Here is a 25,173-nt window from a genome sequence, read left to right as displayed (position 1 = left end):
GCCCGCCAGGCAAATTTCTACTCTGAAAAGGTGCCCACGGCAAAATTAATTTTTGGACATAACCAGTCCAGCCCAGCCCAGCCTGTCAAGCTTCTTCCAACGGTACCCTACTTACATACCTACCTACTAAATCATACCTAGTCAAGAGATCGTCTCTTTGCCACCACACCTTTCCGTTTTATTCTTCTTAATTCAACTCCTCAAACGTCTTCATCATCGTCGATTTCTTCTCTTTGTTTTCTACACCATCCCTCGCGGACTTAGATCTCTGTCCGTTTCGATACCCGTTGGACTCTCGATACCTTATTACGTTAGCGCGCCGCCGCATCCTGCGCTAGTAACAGTTAGTTAGCTACATAGTACCCATACATACCTACATACCTACCTAAGTATCTTGTCGCTCGGCAGCAGCCCGCACGCATCGTACCTACCTTCTCCGAACTCGTCCAAACAATTCTCCAAATCAAAATCAAAATCACGTCTAGTCGAATATTTCTCCACCACAACTCTAATAAACCTTCCTCCATTTTATCCATCGCCCATCTCCCCATCACCCACTTCTGCCTCTGTCACTTCCTCATTTCACTCACGACCACCTTCCTTTTCCCGCCACCTAAAGAAGATAATCTATCATCTTCTTTTCCCTCACTTTAATAACCCGACCTGATCTGGTTCTTCCTCTTTCCACCTGATCCGAACACCCTTCCTACCTCGTTTCTTCCGAGACACGACCCCATCCGTGTTTAATATTTCTGGTCGCGCCACTGCAGTTGGTATAGCACTTATCGAGCTTTTCTATACTGCAATAGTCGGTCGTGAGATTAGTTGCATTCTCATACTCATCGAATCCTTCTTAAACGTCTAACCCACCCGACCACGCGCGCAAAATTCTTCCACCCCTCAGCGCAACCATGGCGACAAACGGTAACCTCCCCCATACCGACCAATTCCAATCGGGCTCTATTGCCTCAGCTGCCACGAGCACTGCTACTGCCGACCAAACGAGCGGTTCCAGCTCAACCAACAATCTTGGAAAAGATGAGGTCGCCTGGTTCTTCGTAGAGCAATACTACACCACTCTGAGCAAGAATCCCGAGAAGCTCCACGTAAGTCTCCGTCGCACATTGCGTCTGTCGTAACCAGTCTTGCTAACCTTTGCTTTAGTTATTCTATGGAAAGCGCTCTCAGTTCGTCTATGGCCTCGAAGCTGAGATCGCTAACGTTTCTGTTGGTAGACAGGTTAGTTTCTCTAATTTCTAAACGATATTGTTGCCGATATATACTAAACTCTTTTTCCTTCTTCAGAACATCCAAGAGCGCATCAAACAATTAGACTTTCAGGATTGCAAGGTTCGAGTTTCCAACGTTGATTCTCAAGCCTCGTACGAGAATATCGTTATCCAAGTGATCGGCGAGACTTCCAACAAAGCTGGCGACCCGAAGAAGTTTGTTCAAACTTTCGTTCTTGCTCAACAGCCCTCTGGATACTTCGTTTTGAATGATATTCTTAGATATATAGACGAGGAGGGTGACGAGGAGCCAGCCGAGGTTGCTCAAGATGAGCCGGTGGAGCCCGCGACCCAGGCCGTCCCCGCCGCGAAGGAGGAAGTCGAAGCCCAGCCCGCAGAGCCTGTCGAGAAACCTGCTTCGTTTGATACTGGCATTGTCGACAAGAAGCTGGAGGAGGAAGTTAGCGCACCTCCTAAAGAAGCTACTCCAACCAATGGCGACGTAGCAGCTGAGACAGCCGTTGGTGCAACAGCAGCAATCCCAGAAGCCGCTAAGAAACCGGAAGCCGAAGCAGCTCCTGATGTTCCTGACCCCGATGTAACCGCGCAGGAGATTGCTGAAGAGGACACGAAAGAGCCCGAAAAGCCCGCTGACCCGAGCCCGACGCCCGTACAGGCACGCCAGCCACCCGCACCCGCACCCGCACCCGCCGCCGCCCCGGTCCCCGCTCAACCAATGAAGCCAATGACTTGGGCGAGCCGTGCCGCTGCCGCCGCGGGTCCCAAACCTGTTGTGCCTCTCGCAGCGAAGCCAGTCACACCCGTAGCTGCTCCACAATCGCGTGCTGCTGCTGCTGCTGCTGCCAACCAGCCGGCTACATCTCAGTCACCTGCACCTGCTCAAAGTTCCGAGGCCAAAGCTCCTGTCGCCCCTGCCAAGGAGGCACCTACGGAATGGCAAACAGCTGGCAACGATTCGAAGCGGCAGAACAGGCCCCAGTCTATCTCTGGCCCCCAAGGCGAGAAGGACGGCACCATGGTTTATGTCAAATACGTCAATGAAAAAGTTCAGCACGATGATCTGAGATCGGCATTGGCACAACATGGCGAATTGGTCTACTTCGATATCAACCGCCAGAAGGTATGTTCTGATAACGTAATTAACTGTGGTACATAATCTAACATGATACAGAACTGTGCATTCGTCGAGTTCGCCACACCGGCAGGGTATCAGGCTGCCCTGGCCGCAAACCCTCACGTGGTCAACGGCGAGAACATCGTTGTCGAACCCCGTCGTCCTAAGGCAGGTGCCTACGGTGGCAGCAACTACACTGCAGGACGTGGCGGCGTTCAGGGCCGCTCAGGACGTGGGGCATTCGAGGGTCGCTCTGGCAGTCAGGGCGGACGTGGCAGCTTTGGAGGTCAGGGTCGCGGTCGAGGAGGCGCACCTCGAGGTAGAGGTACTTCTCAAGCAACGAACGCATGAACGCCCTACTAGGGTTACAGGTCTTACGAAGTCAAGTGAGTTAACTGGGTACGGGGCTGTCTGCGGACTCTAAAATCCTTAAAGGACAGGGAGTTTTCGCAATCATACCCCGGAAAAGGTTAGATGCAGGGTTTGGAGTTAAGACGTGGTAGGGTAGGGTTTATGGGTTGAACCCGGGACTATGTGAGCATCTCCCCTGGGGCGGTGTATCCAAGCGTCGGGTTTAATTCGAGCACGCATATATCATTGCACGATCATCCTTAAGCTATGCCGCCTCTACTTTGGGGGGTTTGTACATTGATGGACGGCTGGAAAAGTTAACGCTCATCTGCATGGGAGGAGTGAAAAGGACGGCATTTGGGAAATTCAGGGCCAGACTTGTACAGTTGTACAATACGGGCAAAGAAATTAAGACATCTTTAAAGTGTATTATTGTAATGTTATAAGTGAACGATGAGCTTGCTTGTGTTCATCATGATATTGGGCCTTAGGGTATTCTGTGATCTATAACAGCGGTCTATACTGATATCCATATGATACCCAGGGAGGTAAGATTAATGTGTAGCTTGGATATATGTTCTACGTGTTATTCCAGTCTTCTTGCATGAGACAATATGCAAGACAATATGCAGCCTCCCGAAGCTACACGGATACTACAAGATCCGTCTTTATTCAAGTCTCCGGAACTTACGGAGGACCCTATTTTAGAAAGAGAAGCCAGGTTTATGTATGTCTAAGCCTTCATTATCCCTATAAGTTTTAAGATGTCACATGTATAGTATAACTTTGATCAACGAATTGTACATAATCTATCTCCTACTGCCATCCTTAGATAATCATAGGTATTATTGATAGATCACTGTTGGGAATGAAGTACCAAGGTTTTCAATCGCCGTCGACCTTAGTAACAATACCAACTTCTCTTCTACATCCGTCAATAGAAGTCCTAGTTGCTTTAGACGGAGATGCTCTCAGGGAATATCTGGTTGTGGCTCATACTGTTCGTATGTAAGATTCGTCGTTTGACATGAAGTAGGATACCGAGGGAGGTAAGGGATCACTAATTCGTGACCAGTTTATAGTAGGTATGAGTGAATAAATTGGAAATGATGAGGGTCGTCTATCGCTTACGCAGTGGCGTCTACCGCTACCCCCCGCCCCCTATTCTCACATTGGTCGGAATTTATTCTCAGTAGAATCGCCTCTTAAAAAGAGAACTGATATTACCTACATGTGTATCATGCCATATCCATTTCATCGGAAAAAGTCCAAGTAACCTAATCTGGCTATTGAAATACAGCTCAGCCAGCCACGTCGTACGCCATAACGCCAGATCCATGCATCACCCCTTCCGTCTTACAGAAACCGTAGAATCATAACAAAGAACCGTGACACTAATCCCGATGCCGACTATCATTCGCACACGATAGCATGATCTCTTACGACTCCGTCATTTCGGCTTCCACCATCCTCGTCTCCTTAGCGAGGTCATCCGCGACATCATCGATCTGGCCATTAGCCCCGTCGATGTCTTCAAAAACCTTCTGCAGGAGGGCCATCAGCGACTGCATCTCCGCACGCTGCTTCTGGATATCATCAAAAAGCTTCGCATTGTGGGCCTGGACTGTTTGTAGTTTTGCGTTGAGTTGAGATTGCTGTTGTGCCAAGTGCGGTGCTAAATGCGCAGCTAGAACCTGGTCTGGCGGCAGCATATGTGGTCTTTCCGGGTTAGCTTATAATTATTCGACGTAGGATAATAGGGGAGAAAAAAAAAAAAGACACATAAAAAATGCAAAAGGAAAACGTACAACACCGGGGATTCGCTGGTCGTCACCGACCCAACTACTGATCCGGCGATATCTGGCTTATCTATGGGAGAGCGGACGGGATCCCGAGTTTTCCAGATCCTCTGGTCGTACGTGATAGAACGTAACCCAATTGCAGTTTAAATAACACAACAGACAAGCGAAAAATGGGAAAATCTGCACTTACGGAATAGGCGGCTCCGCCACGCCGGCGTCGTCCCTCCTGTGCTCGGCCTCGCTGACAAGCATCTCGAGCTCGTTCAGCTTGGCCACCACGTTGCGACTCTGCAGCACAGAATCGAATTCTTTCTGCGAAGGGGTTAGCAATCGACTCCCAACGTCCACGTCTCCTTCTCTCAACCGCCTGCTTTTCTGCATCTCCACTCCATCCACAAAACTCATCCCTCTCCTCAACCCCCTCATCGTCATCACCGTCGTAGAAAAAGCGACCAAAGCCCTCTCCCCCGAAAAAAAATGAATAAGTAAAAAATAAAAATAATAAAACCCACCTTACACAACGCCCCCAGCCGGTCGACCATCTGCTTCTGCACCGCGCGCAGCACGCCCGGCGCCTGCGCCGCGATCGTCGGGTAGCAAGCCGCGAAGTTGTCCCAGCTGATCTTGGCGAGCGTGTGCGACAGGCTCGAGTCGAGCACCTGCTGGAACCGCGACGCGCGGGGTCCCGGCGTCAGCGGCGTGTGCCGCGCCGGCAAGGGGGGCGACGGCTCCCTTTCCCTTTCCCTCTCCCTCCCCCCTGTTCCTGCTACAGCTGCTGATTCCTGGCCGCTCGCTACGGCTGCCATGGCGGGGTCTGCGAGTCTGGGATCTAGGAAATATGTATGAGTGATTTAGTCGAAGAGGTATATCTTCTAGGTTTCCTGAGTTTTATGTGTTTTCTATTGGCTCGTGAAGAGAAAGGTGGATTATACACCTAGGTATGACGGGAAAAGGAAGAATTAATGATACGATAAAGCGCGTTGCCAATCTTCGAAACCGCGAATTTAGGTTGCGGCAGCTTATCGATACGGCGCGACCGCACGTGGGCCGGTCCGATTTCTACCCAATTAACGGTCGGCACCAACCGGGCAGGGGGTATGTGCCATCAACGCTTAGAGCCATGGTTAATTTTCTAGCACGAAGACTAAATCGTCTCAGACCGAGTTCGAAGTTTCAACTTCTTTAGTATTTTGAATGTAACAGGTCCTGAGACCATAGAAAAGTACATACAATTGGTGTTCTATCAAAAGCGTCGTCGTCCAAATTATCATTCTTTCTTTATGTCCATTCACCCACCCAGTCAATACAATACATCACTTAGAAAGAAACCGATTGGATATCCTGGGATATCATGCATAAAAAAAGACCACTTTTTCGAACTCGTTCATGAGCCATATCTGATTCCCAACGTCGTAATCTCTTAGAAAGGTGGATATATTCGCCGAACAATGCTCCCTGGGAATACGTTCAAGTTCATGGACGAGTCGAATCATCATCAAAGTAAAGTAGACGCCAAAACACCTAGCAAATGCGTATTGGAAATGATTATACGCGGTTGCCGACACATCAGGTATAATCGACCGTGCCCGATCCAGGTCTTTGATCTCTCCTTTCAAGCCGTCTCCGTCGTCTCCGTTCCGCAGCTGACGGAGCTATCGAGCCTTGCGTACCCGTCGGTCCGCTAGGCGACGGGCTCATCCCGCTCCACGCATGACTGTCCGTAGCTATGCTAGAGATGGTCGGATTTGCCATCGCCATTCCGCCTGAAGGACCCGGTTGACCAGAGTAGTAAGCCGAGTCCTTGCCCGCACGTCTGCCTCCGGCAAACGCAGGAGAAGGCGGCGACATCGGATCGGAGGAAACCAGTCTCTCAGTTGCAGCTTCATCTGCCGTCCTATGCGAACTTGAGTCACGTCGGTATCGTCGGCTAGGTGCTTCGCTGTCGGATATAGTACTAATAGAATCCGACCTTCCTCGATTGCCACGCCGTGCTGCCTCCGCTTCTTGTTCGGTAAGGCGACGCAGTGTTATGTTCCTATCCCGGTCGTCATGGTATCTTACTTTGACACTGACAGGTTGGGTGGAAGCTTGGCTGCGATCCCTTCGGCGACGTTCATCTTCCTCAGCAGCTAAACTCGAAGACCCAGGAGCAGCTGCAGCTTCTTCTCTGCTACGGTGTCGTGACGAACCTTGCCTATGAAGCCCACCGCCACTGGACGCGAAAGAGTCGGTAACAGATTCTTGGCGGATTGGGTGGAGCACACCGTGTGGGTCCGGTGGCATAGCCGGCATCGAAATGGGATCGCCGAGACCGCTATTCCTCGTCGATCTCGACCGAGACCGTGAATGAGAGTGCGAGTGCGAATGCGGGCCGGGGACAGGAACTGGTGCTGGAGCGGGAACTTGCGAACCTCTAGGGCCAAGGGGTGGCATTGGGGGGCCACTAACACTGGTTCCCGGAGGACGGGATTCAAGCTTGGATGATTCTGTGTCGGTGGTATAAGTCGTGGCAGTTAGAGCAGATGGCGCGGGTGGGCGACGTCGCGATGACCTTGTCGGGGTACTAAACCCATCTCCTGTAAATTTCGAGCCGCGGCGTCCACCCCGTCTCTCGTCCTCTAACTTTCGACGTTCCTCTTCTTCCTCTTTTTCATCTCGTTTGCCCTTCATCTTCTTAGCCAGCCAGCCCAGTCCAATGGTAGCGAGAACGCCCTTTGCGACACTACTTTTGTCATCATCCACGGGCCGCCTTGACGGGCTCACGTATGATGAATAGTCAGAGATGTAACTACTTTCTGGGGGAGGTGGTCGAGAGTGCAATGGGCGTGGTGTAACGGGTTCGGTGTCTGTACCGCTTAGAACAGTCGTAGCGGCAGGGTTTCTAGGACCAGGTAATAATGGTGTGTGTGGCCTTGGGCGAGCATGTAAGTCTGTCCGATCGTCACTGAACTCACTCTCGGTATACTGGTCGGTAGTAGTTTTTCGAGCCCCACTGGGACGGCTGAATCGACTAGGCGTATCCGTCGGGACTGCTGAGTACTCTTCGTCGTCATATCTTCGTCGTTCTCTCTTATCCCGGGCCCCTTTAACCAAACTCCCAGCCCCAAGAAGTCCTGCCAAACCGAGAAGCCAATTCGTGATACCACCACCCTCGCGGCGGTCAGTTCTTTCAGAAATCTTTTCGTCCATATAGCTCTCGGAGCCTCTCTGGGACGGAATGACCTCAGGAGCACGACTACGGCTGCTCCTACTGATGCTTTCGTCTCGTTCGTCTTCATGTTTCTTTCTTCCACGCATGAGTGCCCAGATGCCAGCTCCTAATGCTAGCGGGCCTAGCAAGCCCCCTCCATGCCCAGACTTTCGCTCCGACTCTGTAACCTCAGATCGACCGCCATGGAAATCTTCACGTTCGCGGTTGCTTTCATGCCGCCAGCTGAGGATGAAGTATGTGAAAAAGAGAATTGCCATCCACACAGCATAGAGGATGAAAGTATACAGAGGCGACCCGTAGAGCGTGAGTCCGAGTGGGATCTGTACAATTCCTAGGATTGCAATCGCCCTCCCAAGCCATCGGTGGAGCATGAGTCGAAATGACTTTCTTCGGATATGCTTCACCAGACGGCCTCCGACAATCTGAACCATAATCATTGTATAAATGGCTACTCCGATTCCATGGTGAGGATTCGTCAAACTTCGACTTGGACCCACAGCGAAATATCCGAGCACAAATACAACGGTGGAGAGAAGGACGGCGAAGACTTGTAAATATGCGTGCAGCCGAAGAGAAGAGCCGTACGGTCTAAATCTTGCGTACATGACCGCAGCCGGCACAACAAAAAGGAAGGTAATGACAGCGAGAATCCCATGGCCGGTGACCAATTGATGGTACTGTTCTACCGTCGAAAAGCGATTGCCCATGCCTACATAGAGAGAGATCGGCCATTAGCTACCCATCCTAATTTGTGATGATGATAAATATGGAAATTAGCTTACCATTGTATCGCATAGTATCAATATTCAGGCCCATAAGATTCGGCAACAGGAACGTATTCTTGGTGAAGTCCCAAGTCCCATCTCCGACTACCAGCGTATCGGAGGCGTAGGTGGCCGTCCCGGGCGCCGATAACGAATCGGCCGGCGCCATGGCCGCGGAAAGTCTCGTTGACGGGCAGATCGGATAAGTTTAAGGTTGAGACGCGGTAGAGAAATCTTGGAACCGGTTGGAATGCGGAATGACGACAAAGTTGGAGTGTTCGGAATGTAGAACGAACGATTATCTACCAGGACGGAGGTAGAAATGGATCCGGGTACCTTGGAATGGTAAAATGTTGGTATTAAGCAGCTAGCTTCGACAAAAAAGCGAATCAGCTTCAATTGGATATATCTCTCTCATGAGTTGTCTTATGGGCCCAAAAGGCACCACAAACAACAAATAGATGAAAAGAGAAAAAATCAGAAGAAAACAAGAGGTTATCCTTGAAAGGAAAAGTGGTCATGCAAAAGCAAAAAGGAGATAGGCGTACATGGAGGTGGAAAGATTTGAGTGACCTGGCACTGCATGCAAACTATTTAACAGACCGACAGGGTTCTACTGTTTTCACTGTCGGGTTGCGGGGTGACGAGAGAACCCTGCTCCACTTTGGGTAACGGCTTGACTGGATTGAGGTAACAACGGGACGGTATTACTTGCTGCTTGCATAAACGGCATAATTAGACGTAAACTTTCTAGTTATACGTTACACAAGCTGTTACGGATATTATGTAAACGGATGTACTATGTAGCCCGTCGCTAGCCAGGTTCTGGCAGGTGCACCCATAAAACAGCTCGGGTTCAAATGACCTGGCTCCATACTAGTAGGCATCACACGCAAGCTAAACGGTTACACGTGGGATCGGACCTTGGACTTTCTTGCCCAAACATGAATTACATAGTATGCAATTGGCAATCAACCAGAATCAACTCTCGTTGACAATATGTTCCCTCTGTATAACTACTTTTTAAATACTTACACATAGCTTTTGGCAGCTAGCGACCATGCCGACCGCACGGTTAACGTTTCTATATCCTCACCTATTCCGTGCGGCTCGCTTCGGCGAGTCTTCAGCCCATAGGGCGAAGATCCGATGTCGCAAGTCTCCGAACGATTGTAAACCACGCATGGTCGCTTTCTCCTCCACAACCCCTTCGAGGCAGGCTGTTTTTGAGAGACATGGTAAAGCCGTAGAGCCATTCCCAGTTACGCCAGACGTCGTGAATCTCCCGGCACCCAGCACCGATCCGTCGAAATTGTCCAACTTCGAGACGGCTACTAAGAAGAGTGCGAGTAAGGAGAAGGAGACGGCGCAAGACCCTGAAGAGGAGGAAGATGTAGTAACGAAGGAGCCGGAAAAGGGCGAGGCGACGTCGCAGGCAACACCGACTGCCTCTAGCTCGTCGTCCTCAACACCTCGACAAGCTGCGACGGAGGCCAAAATGCAAGAGAGCGGACCAATGGAAGCAGTGCTACATATGCCACCGCCGGAAGAGATCCACCCTCCTCATATTTCGACGCCTCCTTATGTCCATCATTTCGACACCTACACCTTGGTTAAAGAGTTGGAGGCAGGTGGTTACACCAAGGACCAGGCCATCACGTTGATGAAAGCTATTAGAGGACTTCTGGCTCAGAACCTAGATGTCGCCCAGGAAGGGCTGATCAGCAAGAGCGATGTCGAAAATGTGGGATAATTATTCTAAAGCGATACCTCGCCGCTTGCTAACGGGACATAGGAAACGTATTTGTTTCGTGCGGCCTGCTCTGAGCTCAGCGCCGAAGTTCAGAATAACAGAAAGACCGCTGATGAGACTACGCGTCAGCAGCGAACCCAGTTGCAGCACGAGGTCGATATCGTCAATCAGAGGATGAGCCAGGATCTGATGACGTTGAAGGATGATGTCAAGGGCATGTTCAACGACCGCAGGATGAACGTAAGGGAAGAGCAGAGGACCATGGAGAGCGCTGTTTGTTAACCACCGTTCAATATTTGCGACCTCACATGCTAATCGTCTTATAAAGATTCAACAGCTCAACCTCAAGATTAGCGTGGATCTAAACAGCGATTCCAGATCGGATATAGAAGGTTTGAGATGGGTGCTTATTCGTAGATCCGTCCTAGGCATCCTCTTCATGGCGGTATGCACGCTAGGGACTCTACGTTATGCTACGTATCTCAAGCACGAGAGACAGAGGGAAGTAGAAGAAAAAGCTCGTGAGGCCGAGAAGTTAAGGAACAACCACGGAAGGGAGGATCGTGCTCCCCCGGTGGACGCGGCAGAGATCTTGGCGGCCAATTGAAAACATGATACCCATGGGAATAGACAGCGGCAGTAAAAGAAACGCGCGTTTCATCGGGTTCTGGATTGCGTTGCGTATGTATAGACGTTTGCAGCGCCTAAAGTAGCGTGAAGTCATGCAAGAATTGATACCCCTTGATCATATCAATCGAAATAAACTATCCCTAACGCCGACCCGCAACCTATGTAGTGATTAATCAAGTAATGGCGATTCTCAAGTAGAAGAAAGTCTCTAAGACTAGCTTCTGTCTTTCTGGTCGGAAGCTTCCCTCTCGACGGCCTTCCGTAATCGTTCCTCTTGTCTTTTCCAATGGCTTCCCTCTTCGTAGTTCTTGCTTATCTTCAGCGCGTTCCGCAACCGCTCGCTCTCCTTGATCTTCGCGTCGGCCAGCTCGTGGACTTGGTGCGCCTTCAATTGCTTCCGCGGCGCCGCGTCTCGGCCGCCCTTGTTCATCTTCGCTTGCAATTCCTTGCGCAGGGCGTCGCAGCGCTTATCGATCTCGTCTTCATCGACTCTATCGTACATTAGTCAAAGAAAAAAAATCCGATGCGTACGGATGGCATGAGTATGGAAGCATACCCTTCGTCCTCAAGCTGGTCCCGCAGCTCGAATACCTTGACCTCGACCTCGCGCTTGCGGTCGTGTTCCAAGATCTCCTTGTCCGGCTGTCGCTGGCGGTGCTTCAGCGCGTCGAAGTCCTTCGTGCTGTAGGGCGCCGCGCGGTCCCGCGGCTTCAGGTGCGCTAGGTTGCGCTGCACGTACCCGGATGTTCCGCTGCCTCGCGGCGTCGAGAGCCCGACGTTGTCCGACATGATTTTGTCTTGGTGCGTACTATGTCGAACTTAACGATGAGGATGATGATACTTTTAGGTACAAGTTAGATGTAACTTGATAGAGGTGAAGAGAAAGGAAGGCGGTAACGGGTGGCGCAAATAGAATGGTGGGGTTTTTACACGTACGGGATGGATTAAGCTACAGTTTAGGTTGGAGCTACCTACCTTGAGGGTCGCAATCTTGCCCCGCTATACGTCAGATTCGGCGGAAAGTATGAGTCGCAAACGAGAATTTGGACCGGTGCCTGGCTCGGTGGTATAAATATTATTGGAAGGAATATCTAAATTTTACCTTTCTCAGTTTTGGTTGTGAAGCTTTTTTATAAAGGAATTCGATATTTACCAAAGACTTTTAAGATTACTTCAGGCATAAGTGTAGAAGATGCCTGTATCTACGTCCGCCAATCCACAACCGTCCTCTGGAACGGCAAATTCAGCGCTTCAATTTCCGCCGATTACGAGGGATCATATAATCAACTGTTCATACGATTCTTGGTTCCCTAAGTAAGTAGACTTTCACCATAAGCTAGTCTTATAATGTGCAGTGTAGACAACTTACAAGTTAACAGATACCGCACATCCTGTATAAAATCACGGATAGTCCCACTTTCACCAGAGTTCATAGATTACATTCGTGAGGATGGCATTGTCCTTGCCGATGACGATGGAGCTGAACCGGAGGACGACGAATGGGAATCAGCACCCTCTACATTCCGACCACCTGTCGAAGAAGTCGATTCAGACTCTGACAGCGATGAGGAAGAGGAAGTGCCGAAATTGCCGCCAAATCAAAGGTTTCCCGAACTTCACCAGGCGATTAAGGATAAGATCGCTGAGCTAGGTGGCGCAGTGGCGCCGAAGCTGAATTGGACAGCGCCAAAAGACGCAGCCTGGATATCACCGCACCAGAACACAATTAAGTGCACAAGTCCCAACGACATATACCTACTGTTGAAGAGCTCGAATTTCATCACATATGACCTCGAACATGCCTTTGACAACTGCACTCCCACCAGCAACACTCCCGCTTCCACCTCCACATCCACCTCCCCTCCCTTCAAGCCCGTCCTTGTGCTACGCTCATACTTCAACCCGCACACAGCCATGGAGTTCCGGTGTTTCGTCAAGCACCGGAATCTAATTGCCATTTCGCAGCGCGACCTAAATTTCTACGAGTTTCTGAAGTCTTTGCGTGCGGACATAGTGAGCAGGATCGGCCAGTTGTTCAACAAGAGCCTGCGGTACACGTTCCCGGACGGCAACTTCGCCTTCGACGTGTATATCCCCGAGGGCGAGGACGAGCCGTTGACCCGCGCCCGCCTCATCGACATCAACCCATGGGCTCCGCACACCGACAGCCTGCTGTTCGGGTGGGACGAGCTGCTGGAGATGGAGGTCCCTAATGGCCCGGTGCTAGGGGTTATCGGCGGGACTGATGAGGACGTGCCGGGCATGTCAGAAGACGAGGATGAGGACGACGAGAGCGAAGACGAAGATTTCGCGCCGGAGTTACGGCTCGTCGAGAAAGAGGACCCGTCGGCGTTCAACTTCAGCTCGCCGCAGTATTCGGCGCATAAGCTGCCGAAGGACGTGGTGGACGCGAGCTTGGCCGGAGAAGGAGGCATGCGCGACTTCGCGCGGAAGTGGAGGGAGATGACGGAGTATAGGGAGAATGTGGCGAATTGGGAGATGAATGATAAATAGGATACCATATCAATACCGGGATTCGGTATGGTATGTTACATCTCTACCTATGAACAGGGGGTAGATGTCTACTCAAAATCAACTCATTCATATGCCCTCTGTAAAGCATGGGCTGCCTAGACGTTCTCTCGTGGATATGATATTGGTATTTACAGATAACCAGTGTTTTGCTGAATACATTGATCACACAGCTCGCTTGACACCGAGTTCATCAATAAGACGGAGAATGTTATTAACTAACAAATTGATCAGTTGTCAATTGATGAAATAAATTAGACATCTTTACTTGTGTAAGTCAAAATCTAGAAGTGTACCTTCTTTCTCACCTCCAGAAAAAGTAGGGAGATGGAAACGTTACCAGAAGATAGCCCATGACGGGAATAGGGGGCTATAAGTTAAAGTATTCAGTTAGTAACACTCAATAACAATCCTTAGTATCCCCTGCGGTCAATGAAATGGAAACTGCTCTCGTAAGTTCTCAAAATCGTAAGTCCTCGGTCCTACATTTCCTCTAAGGATTTCGTGTATGCACCGGAGCATTAAATTTAGCTGCAACTGTGGATTCTCCGTTAGCACTTCGGTGTCACTAAAGGGGTAGTCGAGTCTCATTTCGCTACGGAACATTGGTCGCTTTGTCCTCTAATCAGGACAATCGCTGATGATATAGCCTCCATTGCCACAAACTCTACAGATCACCTCATTGACGTGCTTTTGCAAGTCAGTCATGATAAATCAGTGGAGAGCCTCGTTTCACTCTCGCTAAGGGATGCCGATGACCTCGGCGGCCTTCTTTAGTAGATTCTTCCCCACAGATCACGACGTTAGCCCCTAACCGAGCGTTCAAGTTAGTAAGTCTACCACCGCGGGAAGCAAGCAGTTAACCTTTAAATTAGACTCGGAAAACTGCTTGTCAAGAATGTAGACCTTCCCCCGAATAGCCGTGTGGTTGTAGCGGTGCTCTTCTGGCGCCCGGTATCCAGAAATGATACGTAGGGCCTACCAGATTAGGGAGTGACGCCCCTTTTCCAATTTCTCCCGACACCGGTGGTAACAAGGTGATGACCCGCCTACGAGCGCCGTCGTATATTGATCTGGATGATGGAGATCTACTACATCCGTCAATAGGCACAATATCGTATATTATAAGCCTCTGGGCATTCTCTTCAATCCGTATGTCCTAAGTGTGTACATCGATCTACTCCGTAGTCATATAGCCCGTAACATACAGCGCAATGCCAGTGAGTTTTGAGGCAGCACTCTTCGGATCCCATTAGGTTTGGCGTCTTTATTGTTCATTGCCATATCTACAGAGGTGGTTTGATCATATCATCTGATGTTGGCCATATGAGTGAGCAAATATTACAAGATGTAGACGTAATTAGGTAGGTACCAATTAGTAGAGCTGGGGCAAGGACGAAGTTGATGAAAGTAACAGTGAGTTAGGAGATATGATTGCAGAGTTCGTGAGGGATATTTAAATATGAGCAAGAAACTTAGGACCGCTGTCATAAATAACCTTAGTATTAAGGTTAGGTTCTAGAGATGTCAACGATATTCTTTAAACTCTAATTTTATATGGAATTATAAACGTTCTCACTTAACATCGTAGATCGTATCGGAGGATAATAAGTGGAGAAGACGTTGTGTATATATAAGGGGGGTTCGCCCCTTTATGTCCATAGTTTTAAAGGATTTCGGGCGTGAATACAGTCAACTACCTACCCCTAACCTGCGAACCATTGGCAATTTACGGGACCAAGGCTCCAACATTTCATTCTTAGGCCTAGCAGAGAGCCGTCTTATGCACGAAACTTTTCCAAAGAGGTTGCTATTCCAGCTATACCATGTTCCTAGCTTCTCATGCCCTGCGGAGGCCTGGGACGCTGCCTGGCAAGAAGACGGACCTGCTGACCCTGTGGACCTAGCTATGGATAGCCTGGTGCAGAGGGATTATGACAAGCCTACAAAGGCTGTCTGTAACAAGCTAGGCGCTTTTCGTAACCGAGCGACCGGCCGAACCCATTACTTCGTCTCAAATGAGCCGGCCATTATCCGCGTCCGCTACCGTGCGCCCATGTTCCAAGCTTCTTGTGACTACCTACCTACCTACCTTTCACTCGAGATCAAGCTCCCAACTAATGGGCCTATTCGGTGACAACATGCTCGTGAGAGTTGCTGGGTTTGAATCGGCACGATCGTGCCGTGCAACTGGAAGACAATAGAGACTCATTAAATAACTGTCGAGGGCAAAAACTTCGATCAAGGTCATGGAATGGATAGTATTCCTGAGAGCTGCCACAACTGCCCCTAATTTCCTGCAAAATGCTGTCGAGATGGCACCACCGTCATACCTGTTACTTCCGTAATGGAGAAAGAGAGATGTCAATGTTTTGCACAAGGGACGTACTCCTCTCAGACGGTCACGATCATCTCTCCTACCCAGGTGGCGGATCTCACTCGAAGTTTGGCCTAAGGCACGAATATTGCGACAAAGTTTTCTTCACCTATAAAGAAGTTGCCAGTCATCGCCGCTTCATTCGGGGCGTTCGATATGCCCACATTACAGCAACAATTTGGCAGCGCCGGGAGAGACGGAAATCACGGAAGACTGCCGATGGCATTATTTGTGAACGGTTTCGGGCAGGGGAAGGTGAGGATACCTTACGGTCACGTCGACCAACTAGGTAATCAAAGCTAGATGTAATTGAAGACAGTTGGTCGGCTTCTTCTTAGACAACCAGGTACCTGTAGATTGCGCGCTATATCATACCTCATTTTGCGGGTGCGCCCCCGTAGACGCTGGCAATCCATCAGGATCAACCAACAGTGCTCTGAGAAGTTCTGTTCCCTGAGAAGTCTTGTTTTGATTTTGGTCTTAGAGATTATATTCCTGAGAGTCCATTGTGTTGGTAGTGTATCGAGGAGTGCTGTATTCAGAGAAATTCTCTTTCTCGAGGATCTTGTGGTGGCTGTCTTTTGCACATATGAATTCGGATGAGGAAAATCTTGTTTTCGGACCAACCAACACCAAGCACACACACTGACTACTCCCCGCTAACCGAAGGAGTGAGACGCTATAAGCTAGACGGGTTTGATTTCAACTCGGCCTAGTGGCCAGCCGTGATCTCCGGCCGCGGACAGCTCGCAGACGATGTCGACGACTACGCGGATCTCCTCAATAGGGAATGGCGGGTGATGTTCGACTTGTATGCGCAGCACTTCGAGGCCGTCCTCGCTGACTAAAGATCGATGGCGCCGGCGGGAGTGGAAAGCCTTTTATACTCAGTGTCCTCTGCACTCGACCCCGCTAGATAGCTCGCGAGGCCAGCCACCAAGCTAGTTGTATGGTAAAGTTGGAGATTTGGGTTGTTAGTTTTTATAAAGTTTTCTAATGATTAGAGTAACTTCTCGCTCTATATGAATCCCACCTAAATCTGGACAGAGCCACCATCATACTAGCCACTGTCGTTGGATGCATCTTGATATGTTAGTCTTGCCGGATGACTCTCCACTCAAGAGTCTTCCGGCGCTGATGTGTGAACCAGCTAGCTACACGGCTGAGGCGCGAAGCGGTGCTGAAATATCCCACTGAAGACACGGTACACTAAGTATAGCATTTGCGACATAGATTTGCGACATAGTTATCTAGGGTGATGATGGCGTTGTCATCTCTTTTCTAAGCTTATGTGGCTTGCTGTAGGGCATGGAATGGAATGTATCTACTTAGATATGGCCTTCTTTCGAATAGATGTAAGAGTTTTGTCGTACTTCAACAGAGATTATTATTTAATAGCACAAATATGTAGGTTTGTATGTATTTATTGGGTCTGTATAACCCTCGTACCCCTGACTGCAGGTCTATTACCCCCCCATAATCCGTGGGTCGCATACTCCGATGCGAGTACGCGTACATACATCTCCGTATGATCGTTTTATGTATGCAACGACTTATTACGTGAGCCACAGCATAAATACGCCATACAGTGTGTAGGGGTCAGCAATAAGAATAGAGCAGGTACCTGACAGAATGCCGCATTTGATCAGCCAGATCAGCCCTGGCCCCTGGGACTGTAGCATTGAGCTCTTCTGGAAAAGAATACAAGATAGGGGTTATTAAGACATCTTCCTAGGGGAAGATAACTCCACCAGATCTCTGATTATGCGCGAAAAAAATTGGATATTATAACTTGCATGGATTCAGGAGCCGAAACATAATTCAAAGAGTCGAACCCAATACCTACTACATACCTTTACCTACCAACATACATGCCTAGGTAGGTAGGTAAGGTGTTTAGCTCTTCTGTTATATTCTTTTGATCCTATTGCTGGGTTATGTCGTATTATATACACATACGTTCAACTGCCATTAGAATAATTGGTCAATTATTTCATACCTAATAAACTACCAAGTTACTTACCATCCAAAATGGGTCCTTATAGCCAATATTTCAAAGACCCACAGTAACTACTACACACTGCTACAGTATGGGAGGGATCCATTACTTAAGGAAAAAGATCAAAAGGAGTTCACTCTAAGGATGAATAGAAGAATACTCTGCTAGGAACTTCTTACTGTGAGATGAGAAAATTGCGATTTTCATAGAGTACGTATTTGACCTAGGTATGTAGGATGGTTTAAGTTTCAAGACAGAGTACGTAACCGGATTCCCCAGCCTCTTGAAACGACATCGAAGTTATATTGAACTAGCCATATTAATAAACCATGCCATCCACGCGAGAAGTCGATCCATCCCACCATCTCGTTAGGTGGATTAGTTACAGGTTTAAGCGCCACCGCCCCTGACGCCAATCCCCATTCGTTAATGGTTCACGATGACATGAGGACCAGTTCTCCAGGGTTCATATTAACCAAGCTAAGTATCAATGTGGATTGCCTCTTAGTTAATTCGTAAAAGGAACGTTTACAGTTCATCGCTTCTCGCAAATCGTCACAAGCTTCGGTATATTGCCAGGTATGTATGTGATAATAATCTATGTAGGGAGGAAGGCTGTTGCGTTCTTCACCGAACGATTCCGCCATTTTCAAATGAACAATCTTAGTAGGAGCCGGGGGCAGGAATACCTATTCAGGTAAACAGCCAATTATATTTCATCCTTTTGACGTTACAGTCTACGCCGTTGCCAATGACGCTATTCAAAACCTATCGATTCTCCTCGTGGTCAATCGGGATCCAGGCCCAGAGGAGATTTTGGCTTAGTCTTTTACGGAAGATATTTCCCACTTTACCTCCACGATTGAGATAGGGCTCTAGTTGACCTAAAGCTCCCGGTGCTATGATAGAAGCTTGAATACTTTCAAAGAATTACCGGGCTGTCGTTCCGTGCATTTGAACATCATGCGTATGTAGGTCTAATATAGTTCTCGGTTTCAATAAGGCTGTTTCGAGATCTCCTAGGTTTGGGATAGATCATGCTTTGAATGCATGAGCGCAGAATCCTTCTGGAAGCCCCCGATATGCAACCGAATCAATCGGCGTTATTTGGCTCTAATGTGCTAAGATGGCACGCCCGCATAAGCTGAACCTCCGTAACCTTGGGAGCTGTCAGGGCATTCGTATCCCGCAGTTGGACACACGCCTCAATATGTCATCCTGCAGAAAGCTAAAGAAACACCTCACCAACTAACCCATCCTCTTATAAATGGTCTTCCAGACAAAAGATGGAAAAGTCGGGCTAACATTTAAACTCTTTTTAAGTGAGGAGGCCTATACCGCATTATGAATATTGCATATATACATAGTAGTAGAGAATCGCATCCCTTTCCCTTGGTGATTGGTGATTCGCGAGTCAGGTCTCGGTGGAATTTACAGACCTACATAACCGGGAAGCGGGCTTTTCCCAGCCACCAACAGTAGCGGCATTGGAGAACGGGTGAGCTGCAGATCATCCACCGCCCTGCTTCGCATCACTAGCTCAATCAAGCTTCCGCAAAAAGTAAAAGCGCCAACTGGCAGGTTGGGCAGCCTTTGTTATTGTTACCTATTATTAGCATGCTTTTTTGAGACTTTGCGGCTCACACAAATCTGATCCATATCGTAGCCGACGCATACAACCGTACATGCCTAAATTGCCTACCTTGACAACTACAGCTTATCACCTAGCACCTCTTTTGTTCACCGAGGGGTATACTTGACATCATGGCCATTCCTTTAACACGATTGGGAGATAGAGGTATGTCTTGCATAACAACTACACACATATACCATCATTTCATAGCATTATGTGCCCGCTCATCCTTCATCCCCTGTCCACGATGCAACACCCCAAATATATCAGATCCACAAGCTCACAGACAATTGGCGAACCGCCACTACAGCCTTCAATCATAGTCCTAGCAGCGATGCCGAGGCCGAGTATGACCGGCTCCGGGACCTAGCGCGGGCGGAAGCCGCGAAACGGAACAGTTGTTTTGACCGGGTTGGTGTTACATGCTTATGTTTACCCTTACACCTTTGCTTACTCACTCACTCATCCTCTTTTGATGTCTACCTTCATGAATACACCAAATCTTAATTGTCATATGAACATAATCTTACGTAGCATAACATGTAGGCGCACCAAGCTTACGAGCGGGGCGATGGCGCCGAGGCCAAGGAATTGAGCAACGAGGGCAAGCGGCACGCGGCTAAGATGGACGAGTACAACAAGCAAGCAAGCGACTACATCTTCCGGGAGAATAATGCCACCGACCGCGTGGCCGACGACACCATCGATCTGCACGGCCAATTTGTCGAAGAGGCCGAGGACATCCTCGAGCGCCGCATCCGCTACGCCCAGCAGCATGGGCAGACACACCTCCACGTGTATGTGAATGATGTCCCATACCTATGACAAAGTCGGATGCTAATTGCAGCGTAGTATTGTGGGCAAGGGAAACCACAGTGTCAACCACGTCCAGAAGCTGAAGCCGCGTGTCGAGCAGGTGTGCCGCGAGCTAGGACTAAAGTACGCCACGGAGGAGAATACGGGCCGTATATACAGTACGTCTTCTCTTCTCTTCTTAGCTTCATGTTGAGATATCGATCACTTACACATCTCCCAGTCAACCTCCAGGGCGGCGAGGCTGTGATGCCGCCGCCTCCAGCTCAACACGGCGGGCACGGCTACTCCGGCGGCGGCGGCAGCGGCAGGCCGACCCACGGAGGGCAGCAGCAGGCGCAACACGGACATCACGGAGGGCAGTCGCAGCACCACCAACAGCAGCAGCAGCAGGAGCAACCCGACGAGATCGACCGTCTGGTATCGAAGTTCTTCCGCAAGCTTGGGGACTGCTGTATCGTCATGTGAAGATACAGAGTTTAACGGTCCGGTTTCCGCTGCCGTGTACCTGAAATGGCTGGCTATAATGGCGCTTTAGATATTACGGGCGTCTCGGGAAAGTTTGGATGACGACTTGACGAAGAAAATTGAAACGCTTCTAGGCTAACGAAAAAGGGAAAGGGAATCCCGGCGTCGAGTAAGGAGTTCGAGAAAGGCTTCTCTCTAACATATTCTTTTAGTACTGCTACAATAACAGAATATCAGACAAATAAGTATTATAAAAATAGACTCAGTTTGACATGACTGATGAAATTATTAGTTGAACAGACGGCGGTGAAACCATCCTAATTGACCATGTCATGTACTAGCTGAGATGACTTTCTCCATAGTATTTTCAAGGCTTCAATTACGTGTCGTAATTCAGATGTGACATTATTATAAGATCTTGCTCTTTGTACATAAATAATTTAACAATACGAATTTTGGTTTGCTTAAGAAATATATCTCAATCCCTTATATGACTTGAACATTCACTGTGTCCCATGGCATGAATATGAATAAGAATGCTATAGAGGTTCAATCTTTAGACCCGGATTATCTCTCAAGTCTAAGTAAAGCCTTAACTAACAACAAGAAAGTCATTAATCGTATTCATAGTTACTATCACTGAGAATGACTGAGACTATACTAAGCACGCTATACCTGATTTGTCAATAGGCAGATTCAAAATAATTCATATCATCATTTAGTATAGGAATACTGCATTAGCTCATATAGTTAGGTAGGATCAGAGGTGCAGAATATAATACATTTCCTGCCGCGATGAGTCTGTGATTGGGCACGGGATAGAAATATGCACTGCGGCGAGTCCGGGCGCCTGGCAAGGCTGGAAGCTTGCTTCTTTCGATCTGCGATAATACTTCAATAGATACAGTATTCTGGTTACTGTGGATGAGGTAGTGGTTCTCTCCAGTTTCCCGTTACCAGTTCGTCGGTCATCTCCTGTGCTAATAAAAGCCGCGTTCGCCCGTGGATGAGGAGCTGCTGGTCTTGCTAAATGGATACTATAACTGGGTAACTGGAGCAAGACTGGCAAGATAAACCAGTAAGATGCCAAGTATTTTTATGGCAATTTTATCTCTGCATCTGCACTCGTTTAAATAGTATTTGCTGCTGACATGAGTTTGGCATGCGTGTAAGCAGCGAGCGAGCGAGAAACCAGTATCATTCCCGAGGTGACATACATAATTACCTACCTACCTACTACCTTAGGTACCACCTATTACCTACCTACATACCTATGTAGTACATCCCTTATCCACTATATGTATGTACCTTGCTACCTTGGTCAGTATGGGACGAGGATTTGTGGCGGCGTGGAAATTGCATCAGAACCTTAGCCAGATAGGAACCAAAAAAGGGTGTTGACGATTGTTGAAATTCTCCTTCTCACGTGGCGACGGGACACTCACTTGCTCGGATGGCCGGATGCTGAATTATTCTTCGAAGTCTTGTTGTTTGATTGAATCAATGTTTCATGTATTAGCTGAATCTCTGTTTTATGTAGTAGACATACATGGATGGATGTATCCTCGAGATACTTCGCACAGTAGTTATTCTTAGCATTCTACACTGGGTTAATCCATTCTGCACTTCAATGGATTAGTGGGTTGCTAGGCTCTTGACATCGCTAGGTCAATGGAAGGTGCATGTTACTCTATTTCATCTAGCTAGTCGATTTCTGGAATAGTGCCAGCATCGTTCCTCGCATAATCTGTGATACGCCTAACCGTCTTAAGTCAAAGTCTCCACATTTACTACCCAGCCCCGGCTTTGTCTCTACCACCTCCATTTCCCAATTGATCCATCCTCACCCCCCTTCTTTCCCCCCCTTCCTCAAACTTATTCCTACAGAGCAGGGGCGTCCGGCAACAAAAACCAAAGCTGTGCTTGCAAAGGCAAAGCGTAAAGTTGCTCCACTTGCTCATCCATTCTCGCCCCGTCACAATCTCTCGCGGCCACCCTTTTTTTCCTTCTTCCTTTCTGTTGTCAGCTTTTCTCATCAAGTTCGCCGTTCTTTTACTTCGGCGAATTTATCACCATCTCTTACTTATCGTGAGGTTACTTGTCAGTTCAATTGACAATCATTGGTGAGTGGTTTTCTATTACTTTGCGATCCTGATTTCATATCATTCACCGCGAAAAAAAAACAACGCCTTCCACCAAACCCGGCGCAAGCACTTGACCTACTAGTGGCTTTCCCGTTTGGTTTTATAAACGCCAAAGCGCCTCAACGACTGTTGTCAAGCATCGCTAGGCGAAGTCGAATTGTTCTTTGATCTGTTCAAGCGACGCCAGTGCTCCCCTGGGAAGAGAATGTTTTCGTAGTCGTTGTGTGACGAGCTCGGTGTTTTCCATTCATAAATATATGGAAGGGTTGAGGCCACTGCTAACTTCAATCCCTTGCGTCAATACAGTAACGATCCGGTCCTTAGGGCACTAGCGATTTCCGCCGGCTTTTCTATCGTCACTATATTCGTTTTAATTTGTACCGGTCCTATCCGTCAAGATGGGTTGTGGAATGAGCACGGAGGAGAAGGAGGGCAAGGCCCGCAACGAGGAGATCGAGAACCAGCTCAAAAGGGATAAGATGATGCAGCGGAACGAAATCAAGATGCTTCTTCTGGGTTAGTATTGATGGCTATCTGCGTGTTATTGCTGGCAAGATCCTAATCGTCGTAGGTGCTGGTGAATCCGGAAAGTCGACCATCTTAAAACAGATGAAGATCATCAACGAGGGTGGTTACTCACGCGACGAGCGAGAGTCCTTCAAAGAAATCATCTTCAGCAATACCGTCCAGTCCATGCGCGTCATCCTCGAAGCCATGGAGTCTCTGGAACTGCCGTTAGAGGACCAGAGAATGGAGTACCACGTCCAGACAATCTTCATGCAACCAGCCCAGATCGAGGGCGACGTATTACCTCCGGAGGTTGGCAACGCGATCGAGGCTCTATGGAAGGACCGTGGTGTCCAAGAATGTTTCAAGCGATCGCGCGAATACCAATTAAACGATTCGGCTAGATAGTACGTGCATCATCTCGTGTCCCAAAACAAGTTACTGACCTTGATGCCTACAGCTACTTCGACAATATCGCTCGCATTGCCGCGCCGGATTACATGCCTAATGATCAGGATGTCCTTCGATCCCGTGTCAAGACTACCGGTATCACCGAAACGACTTTTATTATTGGTGATTTGACGTACAGAATGTTCGATGTCGGTGGTCAACGATCCGAGAGAAAGAAGTGGATCCACTGCTTTGAGAACGTGACGACTATCCTGTTCTTAGTCGCCATTTCGGAGTACGACCAGTTACTCTTCGAAGACGAGACCGTCAACCGTATGCAAGAAGCGTTAACTCTATTCGACTCCATCTGCAATTCGCGATGGTTCATCAAGACCTCCATCATCTTGTTCTTGAACAAGATCGACAGATTCAAGGAGAAGCTCCCTGTTAGCCCGATGAAGAACTACTTCCCCGACTACGAAGGCGGTGACGACTACGCGGCGGCTTGCGATTATATTCTCAACCGATTCGTCAGCTTGAACCAACATGAGACCAAGCAGATCTACACGCATTTCACATGCGCGACGGATACGACGCAAATCCGATTCGTCATGGCTGCGGTCAACGGTACGTTTTGTCTTACATTGTCCATTCTCGAGTTTATTGCTAATTTCGTTTCAAGATATCATCATCCAAGACAACCTTCGCCTCTGTGGTCTCATTTGATTGTATAAAAAGGGGGACTGATCATAGAGATGAAACCCGCGATAGAACAGCGGCTTACCACAATACCCAATCGCACATTCGATGGCTGCCAGTAATGCCATATACCTGGCTAACGACTTGACCTGTACTCACCACGAACTTGGCCGACGATCTCCTTCCATGTGTTTGCTTTGCGCCTGAATTATCTCAGATACTCCTTGATTGCGTTTCTCTAGCGCCGCTTGCCGGCTTGACCCGAGGTTTCAGGACACCGTTTACCATAGGATCTGGGAGTCGTGGGGCAGTAGGGAGTACATTTGCATCTAAAGTCATGGCAGATTACATATCTTGTTTAATTATGAATTTGCGGTCACGCCGGTCTCTTTTCTTTTCTCTTTTCTTTTCTTTCTGGCATCAGGCATACGGGGTGCCTGTGTACGGCCGATATCTGGCCAGGTGTTGTAACTGAAAGCGGTATCTTGAAAACCGTTCTGTAAGGGGGAGGATGACTGATGAAGCTATACCAATGGAGGAAAAAGGGTCTGGAGAAACCGATCCTTGACAAAACGGTTGGATCTGTGTAAAGATCAATAAAACCAACCAGTATTTAATATGTATACCCTTGCGACAATGTTTTGCAGTCAGCGAATGGATTTTTATCGAGTTCATTAGACGATACGTACCTGATTGTGTATCTCGATGTTGTCTTGGACGTATGATCTCTTTGCTC

At 48.6% G+C, this 25,173-nt stretch overlaps 9 protein-coding genes across 9 annotated transcripts; 6 read left to right on the top strand and 3 right to left on the bottom strand.

Annotated features, from left to right (window-relative positions):
* The first annotated feature begins 731 nt into the window (after positions 1 to 731).
* Positions 732 to 3,275, top strand: F4807DRAFT_361637 (uncharacterized protein). Its single transcript, XM_047995578.1, has 4 exons — positions 732 to 1,106; positions 1,165 to 1,239; positions 1,306 to 2,370; positions 2,422 to 3,275. Exons 1-4 carry the CDS (start codon positions 912 to 914, stop codon positions 2,713 to 2,715), a joined length of 1,629 nt encoding a protein of 542 aa, XP_047856707.1. The 5' UTR covers positions 732 to 911; the 3' UTR covers positions 2,716 to 3,275.
* Positions 3,276 to 3,797: 522 nt separating this feature from the next.
* Positions 3,798 to 5,481, bottom strand: F4807DRAFT_414977 (Nnf1-domain-containing protein). Its single transcript, XM_047997004.1, has 3 exons — positions 5,030 to 5,481; positions 4,708 to 4,829; positions 3,798 to 4,434 (listed from the first exon to the last, which is right to left on the bottom strand). The coding sequence occupies exons 1-3, from the start codon at positions 5,321 to 5,323 to the stop codon at positions 4,155 to 4,157; spliced, it is 696 nt and encodes a 231-aa protein (XP_047856706.1). The 5' UTR covers positions 5,324 to 5,481; the 3' UTR covers positions 3,798 to 4,154.
* A 454-nt stretch (positions 5,482 to 5,935) lies between these two features.
* Positions 5,936 to 8,774, bottom strand: F4807DRAFT_361615 (uncharacterized protein). The gene is made up of 2 exons (XM_047995577.1): positions 8,511 to 8,774; positions 5,936 to 8,437 (listed from the first exon to the last, which is right to left on the bottom strand). The coding sequence occupies exons 1-2, from the start codon at positions 8,659 to 8,661 to the stop codon at positions 6,084 to 6,086; spliced, it is 2,505 nt and encodes an 834-aa protein (XP_047856705.1). The 5' UTR covers positions 8,662 to 8,774; the 3' UTR covers positions 5,936 to 6,083.
* Positions 8,775 to 9,321: 547 nt separating this feature from the next.
* F4807DRAFT_414974 (uncharacterized protein) lies at positions 9,322 to 11,454 on the top strand. The gene is made up of 3 exons (XM_047997003.1): positions 9,322 to 10,236; positions 10,288 to 10,518; positions 10,574 to 11,454. The coding sequence occupies exons 1-3, from the start codon at positions 9,553 to 9,555 to the stop codon at positions 10,850 to 10,852; spliced, it is 1,194 nt and encodes a 397-aa protein (XP_047856704.1). The 5' UTR covers positions 9,322 to 9,552; the 3' UTR covers positions 10,853 to 11,454.
* Positions 10,971 to 11,912, bottom strand: F4807DRAFT_361574 (cwf21-domain-containing protein). The gene is made up of 2 exons (XM_047995575.1): positions 11,432 to 11,912; positions 10,971 to 11,366 (listed from the first exon to the last, which is right to left on the bottom strand). Exons 1-2 carry the CDS (start codon positions 11,662 to 11,664, stop codon positions 11,090 to 11,092), a joined length of 510 nt encoding a protein of 169 aa, XP_047856703.1. The 5' UTR covers positions 11,665 to 11,912; the 3' UTR covers positions 10,971 to 11,089.
* F4807DRAFT_361585 (D123-domain-containing protein) lies at positions 11,802 to 13,834 on the top strand. Its single transcript, XM_047995576.1, has 2 exons — positions 11,802 to 12,189; positions 12,255 to 13,834. The coding sequence occupies exons 1-2, from the start codon at positions 12,068 to 12,070 to the stop codon at positions 13,387 to 13,389; spliced, it is 1,257 nt and encodes a 418-aa protein (XP_047856702.1). The 5' UTR covers positions 11,802 to 12,067; the 3' UTR covers positions 13,390 to 13,834.
* Positions 13,835 to 14,980: 1,146 nt separating this feature from the next.
* Positions 14,981 to 15,628, top strand: F4807DRAFT_361558 (uncharacterized protein). The gene has a single exon (XM_047995574.1). The coding sequence runs from the start codon at positions 15,062 to 15,064 to the stop codon at positions 15,542 to 15,544; it is 483 nt and encodes a 160-aa protein (XP_047856701.1). The 5' UTR covers positions 14,981 to 15,061; the 3' UTR covers positions 15,545 to 15,628.
* A 3,647-nt stretch (positions 15,629 to 19,275) lies between these two features.
* Positions 19,276 to 20,973, top strand: F4807DRAFT_414965 (Smr domain protein). The gene is made up of 5 exons (XM_047997002.1): positions 19,276 to 19,581; positions 19,727 to 19,827; positions 19,963 to 20,213; positions 20,269 to 20,390; positions 20,453 to 20,973. The coding sequence occupies exons 1-5, from the start codon at positions 19,548 to 19,550 to the stop codon at positions 20,695 to 20,697; spliced, it is 753 nt and encodes a 250-aa protein (XP_047856700.1). The 5' UTR covers positions 19,276 to 19,547; the 3' UTR covers positions 20,698 to 20,973.
* A 2,177-nt stretch (positions 20,974 to 23,150) lies between these two features.
* Positions 23,151 to 24,661, top strand: F4807DRAFT_361498 (guanine nucleotide-binding protein subunit alpha). The gene is made up of 4 exons (XM_047995573.1): positions 23,151 to 23,357; positions 23,413 to 23,755; positions 23,809 to 24,365; positions 24,421 to 24,661. Exons 1-4 carry the CDS (start codon positions 23,240 to 23,242, stop codon positions 24,462 to 24,464), a joined length of 1,062 nt encoding a protein of 353 aa, XP_047856699.1. The 5' UTR covers positions 23,151 to 23,239; the 3' UTR covers positions 24,465 to 24,661.
* Positions 24,662 to 25,173: the final 512 nt, after the last annotated feature.

The sequence above is a fragment of the Annulohypoxylon truncatum genome, assembly GCF_022578515.1.
Source record: "Annulohypoxylon truncatum strain CBS 140777 unplaced genomic scaffold F4807scaffold_7, whole genome shotgun sequence".
Lineage (NCBI taxonomy): Eukaryota > Fungi > Ascomycota > Sordariomycetes > Xylariales > Hypoxylaceae > Annulohypoxylon > Annulohypoxylon truncatum.
Note: the sequence above shows the minus strand (reverse complement) of the source record. Positions and strands in the feature narration are given on the sequence as shown.